The sequence below is a fragment of the Notamacropus eugenii genome, chromosome 4, assembly GCF_028372415.1.
Source record: "Notamacropus eugenii isolate mMacEug1 chromosome 4, mMacEug1.pri_v2, whole genome shotgun sequence".
NCBI lineage: Eukaryota > Metazoa > Chordata > Mammalia > Diprotodontia > Macropodidae > Notamacropus > Notamacropus eugenii.
Window position 1 is genome coordinate 318,653,385 of NC_092875.1, and position 16,218 is coordinate 318,669,602.

Sequence of the window (16,218 nt, forward strand, 5' to 3'; positions counted from 1 at the left end):
TCTGCCTTAGTTTCCTCTTCTGTAAAATGAGGATAATAATAGCACCAACCTCACAAAATTATTGTATCAAATGAGATAACACATATAAAACACTTTGCAAACAAAGCTGTTATTATGAAACTTGGCACAAACTGAGAAAAGAACTAAAGATGCTTTTAATTTTTTTAAATTTCAAACAAATTTTGAATAATTTTTTAAATTTTAATTTCATGCTCATAGTATTAGTTCCAAAGTCAAAATTCTTTTATTAAATCAAATGAAGTTTCCATTTCAGCAAGAGTGCTTTCCATTTCACACAACTGTTTATTTTTTATCATAATTGCTTTTGAAAGAAATTACAAATTTTGGTGCAATTTGATACGTTAAATATAAAATGTAAGTAAATTAACATAGTATGGTAAAATATAGTATGTTTTCTTCTTTCTGCAAATTCTACATATTTCTCCAATTTTGGCCTTTTTGAGCCAAACAAAACAAATCTAACCTGTCCTCATTATAACTCTCCAAATACTAGAAGACAGCTAGAGGCTAAATATTCCCAGTACTTTTATTCAATCCTCATACGGCATAATTTTGAGACTCTTCTTGTTAATTTTTTTCTTGTTAATTTTTTATATATGGTCCCCAATTTAATAACGACCCTCTTAAAATGTATTACTATGAACAAGACATAATTCTACAGATGTGTTCTTACCACAGGTCCTGCCTTCTTAATCCTGGATACTATTCCTCCCAATGCAACCTAAGACTATATTAGATATTTCACTGTGCTACCACACTGCTAACTTATAGTAAGCTTGAAGTCTACTGAAATCTTTTTCAGATAAATTGTTCTCTAATCATGTCAGAGTTTGATCTATGTGACCTTGGTAAGGTTGCATGACATAGCCTATTGGGCATTAGATTTGGGGTCAGAGAGACCTTTGGTAAGTCACCCCACCTAACGGGAATAACTTCTATAAAATGGGGAAGTTGGACTGGATGATCCCTTAAGATGTAGACCCATTAAATTTTAAACTAAATAAGGACAGGGACTCTCTTTTGCATCTTTTTGTATTCCCAGTGCATAGGATGGTACCTGGCACATAGGGAGTACTTAATAGATGTTTATTGATGGATTGATTGGTTAATAGGTAGGTGACTCAGTAGGTAGTGCAGTGGACCTGGAGTCAGCAAGACCTGGTTCAAAAATCCAGCCTCAGGCACGTACTAGCTATATGATCCTGGGTAAGCCACTTAACCACTTCATCAACTTTATAATAATAGGACCTACCTCCCTGGGATCTTCTGAGAATTAAATATTTGTCAAGTACTTAGCACTGTGCCTGGCATATAGTAATACTGAGCAAATGCTTGTTTCTTATATTGTTTTTCCCTCCTTCCCTTCTTCCTTCTTTCCTGCCTGCTCTAAATACAATGAAACCACAGTATTCATATCCCTGAGTCTATTTCTTCATCTGCAAAATGAAGGGATTAGAATAAATGTACCTCTAGGTCTTCCATGATTCCTTGATTCTAAAGGAAGTGAGGAAATATACATTTATTTAGGTAAATATTTTATTTAAAAATACATAATATATTTATCATATAACATGAAATTTATATATTTATGCAAATATATATCATTTCTTATCTTATAAAGATACATGTAATGTATATACTCATCTGTGTGTTCATGTGTATATGCATGTATATTTCTACATATACATACACACATATATGTACACACACACACACACACACATGCCCTCATTGAGTGCCTCTTCCCTCCCTGAGCTCTATACCAGGCTAGCTCTGGTCTCCTCTCAAAGAGATCTGTGATCTTACTCATTTGAGAGTTCTGTCTTCCATCTCCTATCCCTAGATACTATATGCTATACCATGCTTGGAGGGGCCAGATGTTCCCAGGGTATTTGATGGGGGTACAGTTCTGGAGATCAGTCTGTCTATGTCCTTGGACTGCCAAGGCCAGTGTTAGTCTGGGAGAGAGTGTGGTCAGGGTTATGGAACAAGGAAGTTTTGTATTTTACAGAATCATTGGATGGTAGTGTAAAGAATGTCTAATTTTATGCATCTGCTAAGTGAGAAACATAAGTAGGAAGTGTGGAAGGGGTTTCAATATAGAATCATATTCACCATGCCCTCTAAGGATGGTTATTGATCATTAATATCCAAATTGAGAGACCCACCTGGTTTACTCTGAAAGGTTTTTCGGTTGTATCTTCAGGTTTGAATTGCTCTTTCCATTTTCCTTTAAAATAAATGACATTCACTAGAACCAATCTGGTCATGGAATCAATAGAATCATCTGGGAGAAGCTTCACAATTTTGCCTGAAAGAGCAAGGAAGTTGGTTTTTGACTGTGATATATTCATGGGCCTATCTGCATTTAATCAAGGCCTTTTTTTTGGCTAAGATTATTCTGATTCTTTGCCTTTCAATCCTTAAGAAATTCCAGAGAGAAGAAATTGTTGAAAAAAGTCATAGATTCAGATCTTGGCTGTCATTGTAAACAGTAAAATGTTTTTGTTTTCTGTTGATTACAAAGTAAACAGATAGGTGGAAAATTTAGAGATGACTTGATTAGTTGTTTTTTTTTTTTTTAAGTGTGGTTTCTTATTTTCACTTCTGGTGTGTTACTTTTATTTTTCTTTTAAAAAATACCACACTACTTTTACACTTAAGAAGTTTTCTTAATCTTAAAGGGTAGGATGAGGGTAGAAGGGGAAGGAGGGAGGGAAATGAGTAATTGGAGAACAGCTGCGAGGGTACCACCGCTCATACAGAAGGCCCAGGGCTGATTTTGTTGGGATTGCTGATATGGGGCTTCCTCGTGGACCCCAAGCTAGATAACAGGTGATCATGCCATGAGCAGCCTGGAAAGTTTCCATGTGTTCTGGGGATTCTAATACAACTATCATGAATGGGTGACTCGACTTCCCAAAGAAGATACTTGCCAACCAATGACCTCCCATCCCCCAAAAGCTCCTGTCAGGCAGTGAATTTCTATGAATGACTTTGACTTAGGGGAAGTGACGCTGGACCACAGAGCCTAAATACACATGAAATCACAGGACGATGCTCCAAGGCAGCAGAAAATGAGAGAGTTCTTCATGTTTTGAAACAGTACAGTATGGGGAGAGATGTCACACATCTCTTCCCACTGCAGTTCATCCTTTACTCAGTTGTCAAAGTGATCTTTCTTAAACATAAGTTTCACCATTTCACCTCCATACTCAATAAACTCTGGCAATTCCCTATCACCTCTAGGATCCAATATAAAATCCCATTTTTGTGATTCAAAGCTGTTACTAACCTAGCCCTCTCCCAACATTTCTTGTCTTCTTATACCCTCCTCTCTCATGCTGTTCCCTCCTATCCAATGACACTTATCTCCTTGTTATTCCTGGAACAAGATGCTCCATTTCTCCCTCCTCATCTCAGTCTGCTGGGCTTCCCTGGATTCTTTCAAGTCCTCAATAAAATATTACCTTTTATTGGAAGCCTTTTCTAATCCTTTGCAATCCTAGTTCCTTCCTTCTGTTCATTATTTCCTATTTATTTGTCTAGAACTTGTTTGTGCACTGTTGTTTACATATTGTCTTGAACATTAGCTTCTCAAAGCTGAGGAGCATCTTTTACCTTTCTTTGTATCCTGGTACTTAATGCAATGTCTGAAATGTTCTTGTTGTTCAGTCATGTCTAACTCTACATGACTTTTGTCCATAGGATTTTCTTGGCAAAGATACTGGAGTGATTTGCCATTTCCTTCTCCAGTATGTCCCCGTTTTAAAGATGAGGAATTGAGGTGATAGGGGTTAAGTGGCTTGCCCAGGGTTATACAGCTAACAAGTAGCTGAGGCCAGATTTGAAACCAGGTCTTCCTGGCTCCAGGCCTGGTGCTCTATGCACTGTTCTACCTAGATGTCCCACCTGGAATGCAGTAGGTGCTTAAAAAATATTACCAACTAAGTTTATTAATATTAATGATATTGTAAGTGGTATTATAATATTTGTGAATGTGCCACCTGTCTCCTGTGAAATTGTAAAGGACTTACGTGGAATTTATTTGTCTCTATAGTACCTAATAGGCACACAGTAGAGCACTGGGCCTGAGTTCAAACCTGGCCTCAGCACTTCATAGCAGTGTGACCCTGGGCAAGTCACTTAACCCCTGTAGGCTCAGTTCCTCATCTTTAAAAAGGGGACACATTGAAGAAGGAAATGGCAAACTACTCTGGTACCTTTGTTCAAATCTGGACTCAGACACTTACAAACTGTAAGACCCTGGTCAAGTTGTCAAGTCACTGAACCCTGTTTGTCTCAGTTTCCTCAGTTTTCTCTTCATTCAACTGGACAAGAAAAAGGCAAACCACTCCAGTATCTTTGCCAAGAAAATCCCGAATGGTATCACAAAGAGTTGGACATGACTAAAACGAAACAACCAAACAATAACAACACAGTACCTAGCACCATGGATGTAGTTGGCAATCAAGAAATGTATATGTTTACAGGTAAATTAAAATTGAGTAAGGCATGTGCACTTGTGCCCCAGACTTTTGTCATGCTCTACTTTAGAAGAGTGGTTAAAAGTTAAAGAGGCACAATCCATGTTCTCCACTAGTCTCAGCAGGTGTGTGGAAGGAAGGGTATGGAGCAATGTTTCCCTGAGGCTGTGGGTGATCCAAATTCTCTGGATATAGGAAGACTCCTCACTTGAGTTGGCTTGTGATAAACTTGTGGGAAAAGAGGAGGAGATGGCTTACTATTGGGTCTATAGAGAATTTCTCCTTCAACTAGGGTACTTTGTGATGCTGCCAAATGACCTCTCAAATGATCTAAGAGTTTGTCTAGAGTTCACCTTTTCCCTTCACACTAACTTCAACAAGTTCTTCGACCCACCCTGGCAACATCTCTCAGACACAAGGGTCTCCTGTCACACATTTCAAACAGTACAGCAGCAGCTGGGGGCAAGCACATCTGAAATAACCACGGTCCTAATAGTGACACGTATGACCATTCTCTGGTGAGCATTTCTGCCACGAGAATTCTTTGTAGGTTGTACATGAGCACAAAGTTAGCTTTCTCTGAGTTCCCAGAGGCCCCTTGCTAACAGAGTACACCTGGAAAATTCCCAGAATTTCAAATAACTCCGATAATGAAGGGTGACAGTTCTCAACCCTCCCCTCAGTAAGGCTCCCAGATGAAAGCCACATTGCCCTCAGACCTGGTTCTTACTTCAATTCCATTCTTCTAACCCAACAGATGCATCATCGGTATCATTTCTATTTTAAAATGAGGCTTCAGTTAACTAGCTTAGTAATACAGGATCTCTGTATGCAGCTGGTGAGGGATACTGGCTTATGCAAGGAGTAGCACTCTGAACCCAGAACATTAATTAGTGAATTTAAGATTTGAAACAAAGACCACAACTTAAGTGTCATTAACAGTTATACTTGCTATATTTCTTTATGCCCTTAAGTGGAAACTTGCAGGTTGAAATACAGATATTTCTGCAAATAGGAAACTATTTCTTATCCTCACTCCCAATTTCCTTTTGCCTTTCCCCCTTTCTTTGGTATTTTCTAAAACAGACTAGGTTTGATGTAGCTGCTGTGAAAGACAGTATAGTGGAGTTGATAGCTAATCTGTTACCGCTGGAGTAAGGAAAGTTGTTCTTTGTCGTTTAGTTGTTTTCAGTAGTGTCTGACTCTTCCTGACCCCATTCAGGGTTTTCTTGCAAAGATACTGGAGTGGTTGGACATTCCTTTCTCTAGCTCATTTTATCGATGAGGAAACTGAGGCAAATGAGGTTAAGTGATTTGCTCAGGGTCACACAGCTATCTAGTGCTGAGGCCAGATTTGAATTTAGGCCCAGTACTCTATCTACTGTGTACCCACTAGGTACTGTAGAGACAGATAAATCCCATATCATTCATTTAAAGTCTAGCAGGAGACAGGTGGCACATTCACAAATGTTATAATACTTCAAGTCTGATGCCAGATTTTAACTCAGGAAGGTAAGTATTTCTGACTCCAAGACAAGCACGGTGTCCACTGCACCACCTAACTACCCTGGGGCACGGAAGACTTCGTTCAAATACTATTGCCGGCATTTGCCACCAGGGGTCACCAAGAGCAAGTCACTTGGAGCCTCAGACAATTCTTATGGCATGTGGCAAGTGTAAAATTAATGCTTATTCTTTCAGAATTTATAGGTGAGTTATATGTTTAAGATCTAATTTTAATAAAAGAAAACTAGATCAAATACTTTTCTGTGGAATTGAAGTTAATTTAAATTACAATTTTTAATGAATTAAAGCTGTAAATTAATAAAGACTTCTGATTTTTACAATTTACACACAGGCAGAGTGAGAAAGATTATGAACTTCTATCATGTCACCACAGTACAAATTAAGTAAACCATCATGGTACTAATAAAGGAAACACAGGAACCTACAAATGAGATATACTTCATCTTCAATGAGCTTTGACTTTTTCTGAGTACATATTTCCTATGTATAACCTAGCACAACATCTCTATACTTTAGGAAACTATGTTCCTGAGTTGCCATGACTCAAATATATGTATCAATTGGTGCTCAACTTTCTGGTTATGACCCTCTCTGACCTTAGCTAACTTGAGCCTTGGATAAAAGACCAAATAACACAAATATTAAACCCAATTTTGTCATTTTATTTCAAATTATAGATAAATGAAAGTCCAACCAATGAAAGGTGGGGGAAACAAATCTTTCAACTTACCTTCAGTCTCATTTTCTACCCAGGAATTGATTTGTGTCCTGATTTGCTCTGCATCTTCCAAAAAATTAACAGATTGTGGCTCTGCACCAAAGTATTTTTTCATGTTTTCCAGATATTCCTAGAAAATATAGATGAAGCTAGCTTTCAGCATCTGAAGTTGTCCATTCATCAGCCAACACTTATTATTAAGAAACTGCTTATGTCAAGCAATACATTACATTCAAGCTATCAAAAATTAGACGAACATTCTGCCTCCTGACCCCAAGGGGGTTCTATTTTCCTCTTCAGTTCTGGAAAGTCATTTAACCAGCTAAGCACTCTCATCAGTGTAGAAGGAAGACAATCTACCCAGTTTCTCTCCTTTATCCCACTGTCATTTTCTCTTTTATTTAGGACAATCCATATGTGTAGATTTGAATGGGGAAACTGTAGTACTTTCTTGGGGTGATCCCCATGCAACAGAATGAAGCAAGAGATTTTACTTGGGTTCCTATAGCTACCATAGAAACCAAAGTGAGCTCTGTGGTTCTCTGGAATTTCCTTTATAACAGTAGTATTAGCAAGCACCCAGCGACTTTTCATTTTTTATTTATTCTATTTATTTGGGCAGCTAGATGGTACAGTGGATAGAGCACCAGTGCAGGAGTCAGGAGGACCTGAGTTCAAATCTCACCTCAGACACTTGACACTCACTAGCTGTGTGACCTTGGGCAACTTTAACCCCAACTGCCTCATCCTGGGTGATCTCCAGTCATCCTGATAAATACCTGGTCACTGGATTCAGATGGCTCTGGAGGAGAAGTGAGGCTGGTGACCTGCACAGCCCTCCCTCACTCAGAACAAAGTCAAGTGCAAGTCATGTCATTATTTCTCTGATGGCGTGGTCTTCTTCGGCCACGAAGGATGAACATACACATTTTATTTATTCATTTACTTTTTTATTTATTGGGGCCTTTTGATATAGTTTGAAATATGGGGTTCTCACATGTGTTCCCTACATAGAGACAGTGCTTCTAGAATATTACCAGTGGGAAGGGGACATGCTTTTGTTAAGATCCTACTATCTGCCAGGTACTGTGATAAGCTCTTTACAAATATCATCTCATTTCACCCTCACAAGAACCCTGACACGTAAGTGCTGTCATTATTCTGATTTTACAGTTGAAGAAAGTGGAGCGGAGGTTAAGTGACTTGTCCAGTGTCACGCAGGTAGCTTATATCTTAGGCCAAATTTCAGCTCAGATCATCAGGCCAAATACTTTATTCTTTGCCCATCTTAGCTACCATTGGGAGTTATCATTACCCAGGAACTCTCAGCAGTGTGACATAGCAGAAGAAAGGTAGGAGATAGTCTCTGAAAACAAAACATTTGGCCTCACTTAGTGACCACACCTTCATCTGGAATTCATCTCAGAGGCAGCCATCACTGGGAGATTGACCTTAATGCCGATGTTTGCTGATGATTCCTGTTACTGAGCTGTTTCACTTCAGTTCAGTATAAGAACATTGTACAGTGTATAGGTAACACCCATAGGACACTCGATCTGAAGTCAGGAAGACCTGGGTTGTTTCTGACGTTTACTAGCTATGAGATCAAGACACAACCTCTCTCATATGATTCTCAGGTGAATCTCTAGGAGAGTTCTCTGTGGGTTTTGAGTCTCCATGGAACTTAAATCATAGGCCCAATGTAGTGATAAACTTACACAATGAAAGGGGTAAGTTTTTTCCCCATATAACCTGTTGGCAGTCTTCAGCACGTAGGAATTGTTGGGTTTGTTGATTTCTGAAATGTGTGCCTGGAAGTCAGAAAATATGCCTTCTGCCTTGTTTGGGTTGAGTTCCTTTAAAAGACAAGGAGTGTGTTAAAACTCTTAAATGAAAACAATTAGACCATTGAATTTTTATATACATCTGCAAGGCTTAAAATATCTTCGCTAAATGATGTTTTCTGATGTGCTGCTCACAGAGTAGATAGTGTTATCAGAAGACAAGATGCTGAAAATATTTGAACTGGAAGAAGAAGGATTTCCTTCTGACCTCCAGTTAGCTTAGTGCAGAATATTAGAAGTCATTGCTGGTTATTTACAAATGTCCTGAAGTATAGACTCCAAAGGCAGAGTGACAATGAGTTTGAGGGCAGGAGAAACTGATGAAGAGGAGAGAAAAGATAAAAGGCAAAGAAGCAGGACTGAGGAAACCAGACTTGAAGATCCTGAAACAAATACTTCTACCAGTTTGTCATTTTGGGGGGCGTTCTATTTTGCGTGCCTGCTTTAGGGAACCTACTAAAATCTACGTAATAATAGTGACTACTTCAGTGGGGAGAATAGGAAATACCATTTTCCTTTTCTTCTCAAAGCGAGGACTGGTTGTTTCACCTGCTGTGACTTTGTGAAGTTGAAGCACCTGTAATTATATTGCAGAAATAAAATGAGTGGAAGTTTTTAAAAAATTATTCTTTTAAAAATCTTTTAAAAGAATTATATAATACATTCATACAATCTGATATTCTATAGTCATTACAATTACCTGCCACTCATTAGCTAAAATGATTGATACAATATCAAATAGCATGAGCTGTCAGTCAGGAATTCTTTACTATAGTCATAAAAGTATAAAAGGCATATTTAGTTATATCAAATCAGTGTTTAGTTGGATATATTGTTTTCCTGATTCTGATTGCTTCTAGAGCTTCTTTTCAGGCAGAAGGAGATGATGACTGCATTTTCAATTACCTTTTCAGTCAACTATCCTGTTTATTGATTGATAGAATTAAGTAGCCTTATGGATGAAGTTATTTTATTCTTCATCATTCACTTTCATTTATGCCTATTTTTAAAGTGAACCTAAGTCTTGGATGTAAGTTCCATCTACATATACAAAGCAGACATCTCTGTCTTGTGTACATTGTTATGATAAAGTGCTACTTTTTTTCTTCTTTGTTCTCATGATTGGCTTAGTTTGGCATCTCCATGTGGCTTAGTTGATATTGCCCTGGTGTCTTCTGTCCCTATCTTGGTGTTTCCTTTGCAAGACAGCAGGAAGGATGTGGATGAGATGAGAGTCCCCAAACCTCACGTAAGTGAGCTAAAAGGAAATGATACAAAAGGAACTGATGTCCCTTCTGAGAACAAAGTTAATTTAATTCTTTCATCCCTGGGCCAAGAACAATAGAAAGAACTTACACTGATGTGCATTCCTAAAACATAAAGGCCAAAAAGATGGAGAGAAGATTTATATCAGATGTAATAGTTCTGGTGAGAAAACACAATTTTCAAGCTGAGTCTTTTAGGATGAGCAACTCAAACTCTTAATAGAACATCAGTGCAACCTTCTCCTGTCTCCTTATGTCAAGCAGGTCAGAAGCACAATCCCAGCTAAACCTATATCTATTACATCTGTTATCATTTTTGACTTCAGAAAGCAGTGGCAGGGGCAGCTAGGTGGTGCAGTGGATAAAGCACCAGTGCAGGAGTCAGGAGGACCTGAATTCAAATCTCACCTCAGATACTTGACACTCACTAACTGTGTGACCTTGGGCAAGTCACTTAACCCCAATTGCCTCATCCTGGGTCATCTCCAGTCATCCTGATGAATATCTGGTCACTGGATTCAGATGGCTCTGGAGGAGAAGTGAGGCTGGTGACCTGCACAGCCCTCCCTCACTCAGAACAAAGTTAAGTGCAAGTCATGTCATTATTTCTCTGATGGCATTTCTCTGATGGCATGGTCTTCTTCAGCAATAAAGGACAAACACACATTAAGCAGTGGCTAACTATCTTTCCTTAGTATCCTCATTTATTGATAATGGGTTAGTGACAATCAAATTCATTATAAAGATAAAGTTTAAATGTCATATAAGATAAACTTGAGTGATACCCCTGCGAATAAGTTACTAGCATGTAAATGCTAATGTTGGAAGCATGGTCTAGATTTCCAGTAGGGTTGTCCACTTTTCTGGCGACAGGTTCTGCTCTCCCAAGTCGTAAAGCTCTTCTTCCATCCACCACTGCTGATACAGGGGGTAACTAAAGAAATTTTTACAAATCTACCCTTTGTTGTGGGGGGGTGATATGACTTTGGGTAAGTTACTCTCTAATCTTGGTAACTAATTAATTAGCAATAGTCTATCTTTTATTTATGAGCTGTTATTGAAATTTTTGTCAGTTATTTTTCTTAGAAGTTAATGTTATAGGTGCTTGCTATGTGCACAACACTGTGCATGGCACTAGGGATGCAACGACAAAAAACAAAACAGTTCTTGCCCTCACAAAGCTTATATTTTATGAGAAGTTAATTGCATGTCCAAAGCAAATTACTTTTTTGATTTTTTTAAAACCCATCAGTGAATGTTGCAACTTACTTGTTCTATTTGGGTTGCAGTGTTACCTCTGGCACCCAAAAGGGTCATGGACAAAGCAGTAGAAATATCTAAGGGGGAAAATAAGATGTTTCCATCTCCCTCTGACTCAGATAGCATTTTGCTAAACTCCATAGCAAACTGATTGTTTGATGCTGTTAGAGAATCCATTGGGAAAACCTGAGAAAAATCACACATAAAAGAAACAGTCTGTAAATATTCCTTTCCACATATTTAGCCAATTTTCCTTTTGTAAAAACACTTCTCATTTATTCCATGTCAGAACCATAACTTTCATTCCTGGGGCAAAGATATAGTTGTGCCAGGAGAGGATGGTTTGTTGCCTAGAAAATCTGGTCCCAGTCCCTGGTAGTCATATCTCATCTGTGAACCCTTAGGGGAAAGTGGCAGGTGGGGGACATGGAATTGGAGGAAGGCAGGCCCCAAGACAGGGACAGGAAGACCCTTGAAGGTGTCAGTGTGAAAGCCAATGAAGGATCACAAGGTGTGGATATGACAGTCTAGAGGATCACTGGTGGAGAATTCATGTCTCCAGAAAGTTGATGCCTGGGATAAATTGCTAATTATCCTACCAAGTTTTTTATCTTATAACCAATTTTTAAGACCAATAAGACCATTTTTTTTCATCTTAAAATTGCTAGGTAAACTTAAAAAAAAACTTCATCCTACATACGAAGATTAAAATGTTCTCGCTAGTAAGACTCAAAACTACATATGCTCATAGAATTAAACTGGCCTATATAGGAACCAGCCAGGCCAATGGAATCATTTGGAAGTTAAAAATCCATAGCTCAGACATATTAAGTTACATGACTAGCAAACTGCAGAGCCAGATCTAGAACCAAGGTCTCAACTTTCGGTGCTTTCCTATTCCAACTATATTTCATTAGCTTGATACCATATATGAAAAACAGATGATATGATCTCTGAACCTTAAATCTTTCTTTTGTTCAGAGCCACCAACATTCAGAATTCTGATCTGTAAAATATTCTTTCCTGTCCCTAGGCCTTTGCTTATGATTTCTCCTCTGCCTAAGATGACCTCTTCTTCTTTCTGTTTGCATCCTATACTTCAAAGCCCAGCTCAAATTCCATCTGTTTTTTTGATTTCTACGACTACTCTAGTGGTCTTCCCACTTTTGAGTTCTTATAGTCCTCTAATGTCTTAGTGTCTCATGTCTCCCTGACTTGAGGCTCAGTGCTTTATCCACTGTGTCACTCACTGTCTAATTGCCACTAGGACTTCTTTCCAGGAATGTGGAAAGCTCCTGAACACCCATTCAATTTTTTGAAAGTTACTTATTTATTTAGTATCTAGTACTACACAGGACAGTCACACCAAAAGACAGTTCCTGAATTCTAGGAGCTTGCATTCCCAATTTTTAAACTGATAGGATAACAGTCTAATGTAATCAAACCATTTGAGTAAAAGGACTCTCCAGAAGGAAGGGACTTCAGTGTGCAAAAGTTCCTCAGCAAAGCATTCTGGGCCCTTTCAAATAAGGATCCTCTGGACTCGAGACCAGGCTTGTTTTTTTGTTTTTTTTTTTGTTTTGTTTTGTTTTTTTATCAAGCCCCATGGTAATGCTCATATGTACTAAAATACAGTCACTACTTTTGGAAGCTACCAGCTGGCTAAACATAGAAGGTGATACATGGGTCCAAGTCGGAGCAGGAAACTTTACCTAAGAAGCAACTATCCATAATATTCTGGTCCATGAAGAAAAAATAAGTGGGTAGTGGAGAGAGAAGAGATAAGCATCTTCTTGTCTGACTTGAGGTCAAATTATATAAAAGAGTATTTCTCAGTTCCATTTTCCTTTGTACCTATTACAAAAGTGTACTAGGAGAGAAATCATGCCTTTTGTGCCAAATCTCTCATTGAAATGCCATGGGGGAATGTTGGAGGCCAGGAGGTTGAGTGATGCTCTTGTAGCCTCCTTTATTCCATAAGGGATCCCACAGGAATGGAGGAAAGAGAGAATGCCTTCTTATGACTTGTCATTGCAAAGGATAATTCCACACAAGTTCCTGCTGCGCACTAAGTCAAGAGCAAAAGGAAGATTTTTAAAAAAAAGGAATAAAATATTATTTAACTATGGGACTAAATTAGGTCTTTGGAGAAAAGGAAATTAGATGTAGTGGAAAACATCATAGATGACACCTAAGATTCAGTCTATAAGTGGAAAACAATTCTTTACTAAAACAACCCTAAATGCTTAATTAATTAAATGGGTAATTGATTAAAATGGAGTCAATTCAATTAAAACAGTTTAAGTGGTTTCTTTTTGCAGATATAGGCTGAAAGAACAAAATCAGAAAGTGGACCTACTTTTTCATTCTCAGTTGATTCATGGACATGAATTGGAATTGATATTCCTGGAGCCCCATTAAAGCTCCTGGGATTTCTCGGAAGGGAAGGGTTAAGTCAGTAACTATATCCCTGGGGTAGTAGAAAGAGTAATAATGGATTAAGACTGATACTCCCACATTCTCCTGCCTGTTCTGTGATTCATAGCATGTGACTTCAAATGGAATGATTGAGGTTAACAGAATGAAGCCATAGGCCCTAAATGGGGACCGACTATGATTTATTAAGACCACATTCTTACCAATTAACCTAAGAATTCAAATTGCACATATGGCCTTTACCTAACTGAAGAGTCTGGAGAGATTTTCTTTTTGTATGAATTAGCATCTTGGAATGATGGATAAAAGACTGGCCTTAAGACAGAGAGACTTGAGTTAACCGATCCCACAGAGTCACTGTGTGACCCTGGACAGGTCAGGACCATAAGTGACAAGGAAGATACTGGTATACATTGGTGGAGGAAAGTCTGTGTTTTAAACCAACCTCAGACCTACTGTGAGACCCTGGACAAATCAGTAACTTCTACATGCCTCCATTTCTTCATATGTAAAATGCGGGTAACAAGCACCTGTTTCCTAGGGTTGTTGTGAGGATCGCATGAGATGATGTATTTAAAGCATTTTGTAGTAAAAATGTTACAATTTTTTTTCTTTCCTTACCCGCAGCTTACTATTCCAATATAATACAGACCTGAGCCCCACTCCATTTCAGTCACAAACAAGAATAATCCTCATAATTGTCCCAGCTCCCTCTTTTACCCTGCCTGTGCTGACTGACTCAGGAAAAGCAAAACAGAAGCAGACTCAAAGCCCATACCCCAACAGGGCTTTCCTCCTGTCCCTTTAGTAAGTCATTAAACCTTCAGAAAGGAAAAACTACCTCTCTTAACCCTTCTTCAAAGCAACCATTTTTCCTTCTGCCTTCTAATCCATTCAACTTGAGGAAAGTCAGAAAAAGTTACATTAACTAAGGTAGTTATTTTTATGATACTTAAAGATCCTGACTGCAAAGAAACCACATCCAGCAAGAAATCTTTCCACTGGTAGTTTTCTAGAATTGGATGATCTAATAAAAAAGAACATTTTAAACTTTAAAATATTTAGGAAATAGTAACATTACCTTATTTTTTCTTTGAAGGAGCAGAATTGGCAATTTCGTGCTTTAGTAAGAGCCTGTGGCTGCAGTGTTAGGTAACCCGCAACTGCCAAAAAAGCACCAGCTTGTACGTCTTCTTCCTCCTTAGCTACGCCCTCTGCACACTCTCACTCCTCTTTTCAGAATCATCCTTGTGAGAAGGGTAGATAAAAAGACACAGTGAGGTGGAGACCTGAGGGTTTTGCTTGACTTGGGAATGATCAAGACTTTCCATTTCATGGTGCTTGTGCAGACCTGAGCTCTGGCTGATTGTAGCCCCTGGTTTTCTGGCTTACTCAGGTTCTTCATTTGCCAAGGAAGAGTATTTGTCATCTTTTATTTCTGAATAGACTTGTAAAAGTGCTATTATGGAAGGTCTTCAAGTTGCTCAATTTAGGCATCTCTGATTTCAATACATGGGAGTGGCAGTGGAAACTGATCCCTGGAAGCCAAGACTATAGCGATGTCTTTTTTTTTCCACTGCTTTCAGGCATGAAAAAATAAAATCAGTCTGCTTCAATTTGAAGCAGATTCCCTATATTTTTGATATGTAAGCTATATTTTCATTCCCCTCAAACCTGGATGGGTTGCTCTAGGGTTCAAAGAACTAATAGCTGATACTTAGATTGTGTTCTCAAGTGTTCAAAGTAATTTATGTTATCTCATTTGTGTTTTGTACAAACAGATGCTATGAATGAAACACCTTCTGACAACAGAAGCCTTGACTGCAAGAAATGGAGAGCCAATTCTTCTCCATGCCCTCATTCATAGAATTGGACTAGAGGATTTATAGCAGAATTCATAGATACAGCTATTGCTGAATGCAGTGTCCCCAGTCCATTCCATCCAAGATGAGACATCTTCAATTTTTTTGTTCTATATAAAAAAATAAGAAAGAAAATGAGAATAAAAATAGAAAAGGAAAATAGGAAAAAAAAAGAGAAAGCAACCTGCTCAGGTAAAAAAAATCTTCTATAGGTTTCTCCATAATTCTACAATATGAGTTTCTGAAAAGTAGGGACTGTCTTACTTTTCAGCACAGTGTTTTTCACATAATAAAAGTTTAATAAATGCTTCATTCATTCATTCACTCATTCATTGTCTCTTACTTTCCTCTTGGCAGATACCTGTAATTCCTTCTGGGAAACCACCCCCAGAAGATGGATTCTGATTTTTGTTAGCAAATATTTTTAACTCATAGATTCTCCTGAATCTATTGTCAGTCACAAGAATTATGTAGAGGCAGTAGAGAGAAAGGTAATTCATTCTCACTAAGAGTAGTATATAAGAAGGTAACTCACTTGGGTTACTGTTTCTAAACTCAGAAAGTTTAGTAGATAGTTGAGGCGGTTATCTAATAAAATGAGTTTGTTTTCATTACTAGCCTTTGGCTTGGGTGAGTGGGATGAATTATACAAGTAACTGTCTACACTTGTACATTTTCCTTTTTGTCTCATCTTCATATTCATATATTCTTTGCTGTCTTCTCCATTTTGTAAACTCTTGCTCTTTTCTGTCCCTGGAACCTTTTTGGTAGAATCCCAGGATGCAACTGTCAGGCCTT

General features: G+C 38.2%; 1 protein-coding gene across 1 annotated transcript in view; it reads right to left on the reverse strand.

The window, feature by feature from the left end:
* The window catches only part of LOC140501434 (serpin B10-like), a 34,644-nt gene extending 19,854 nt beyond the window's left edge, over nt 1-14,790 (reverse strand). The window contains exons 1-6 of the mRNA XM_072605026.1: nt 14,640-14,790; nt 11,132-11,308; nt 9,106-9,174; nt 8,472-8,609; nt 6,766-6,883; nt 2,190-2,332 (exon numbers count right to left, since the gene is read on the reverse strand). Of these exons, the coding sequence (XP_072461127.1) occupies nt 2,190-2,332; nt 6,766-6,883; nt 8,472-8,609; nt 9,106-9,174; nt 11,132-11,299 (636 nt within the window). The 5' untranslated portion in view covers nt 11,300-11,308; nt 14,640-14,790. The remainder of the gene's footprint in view (nt 1-2,189; nt 2,333-6,765; nt 6,884-8,471; nt 8,610-9,105; nt 9,175-11,131; nt 11,309-14,639) is intronic.
* Nucleotides 14,791-16,218: the final 1,428 nt, after the last annotated feature.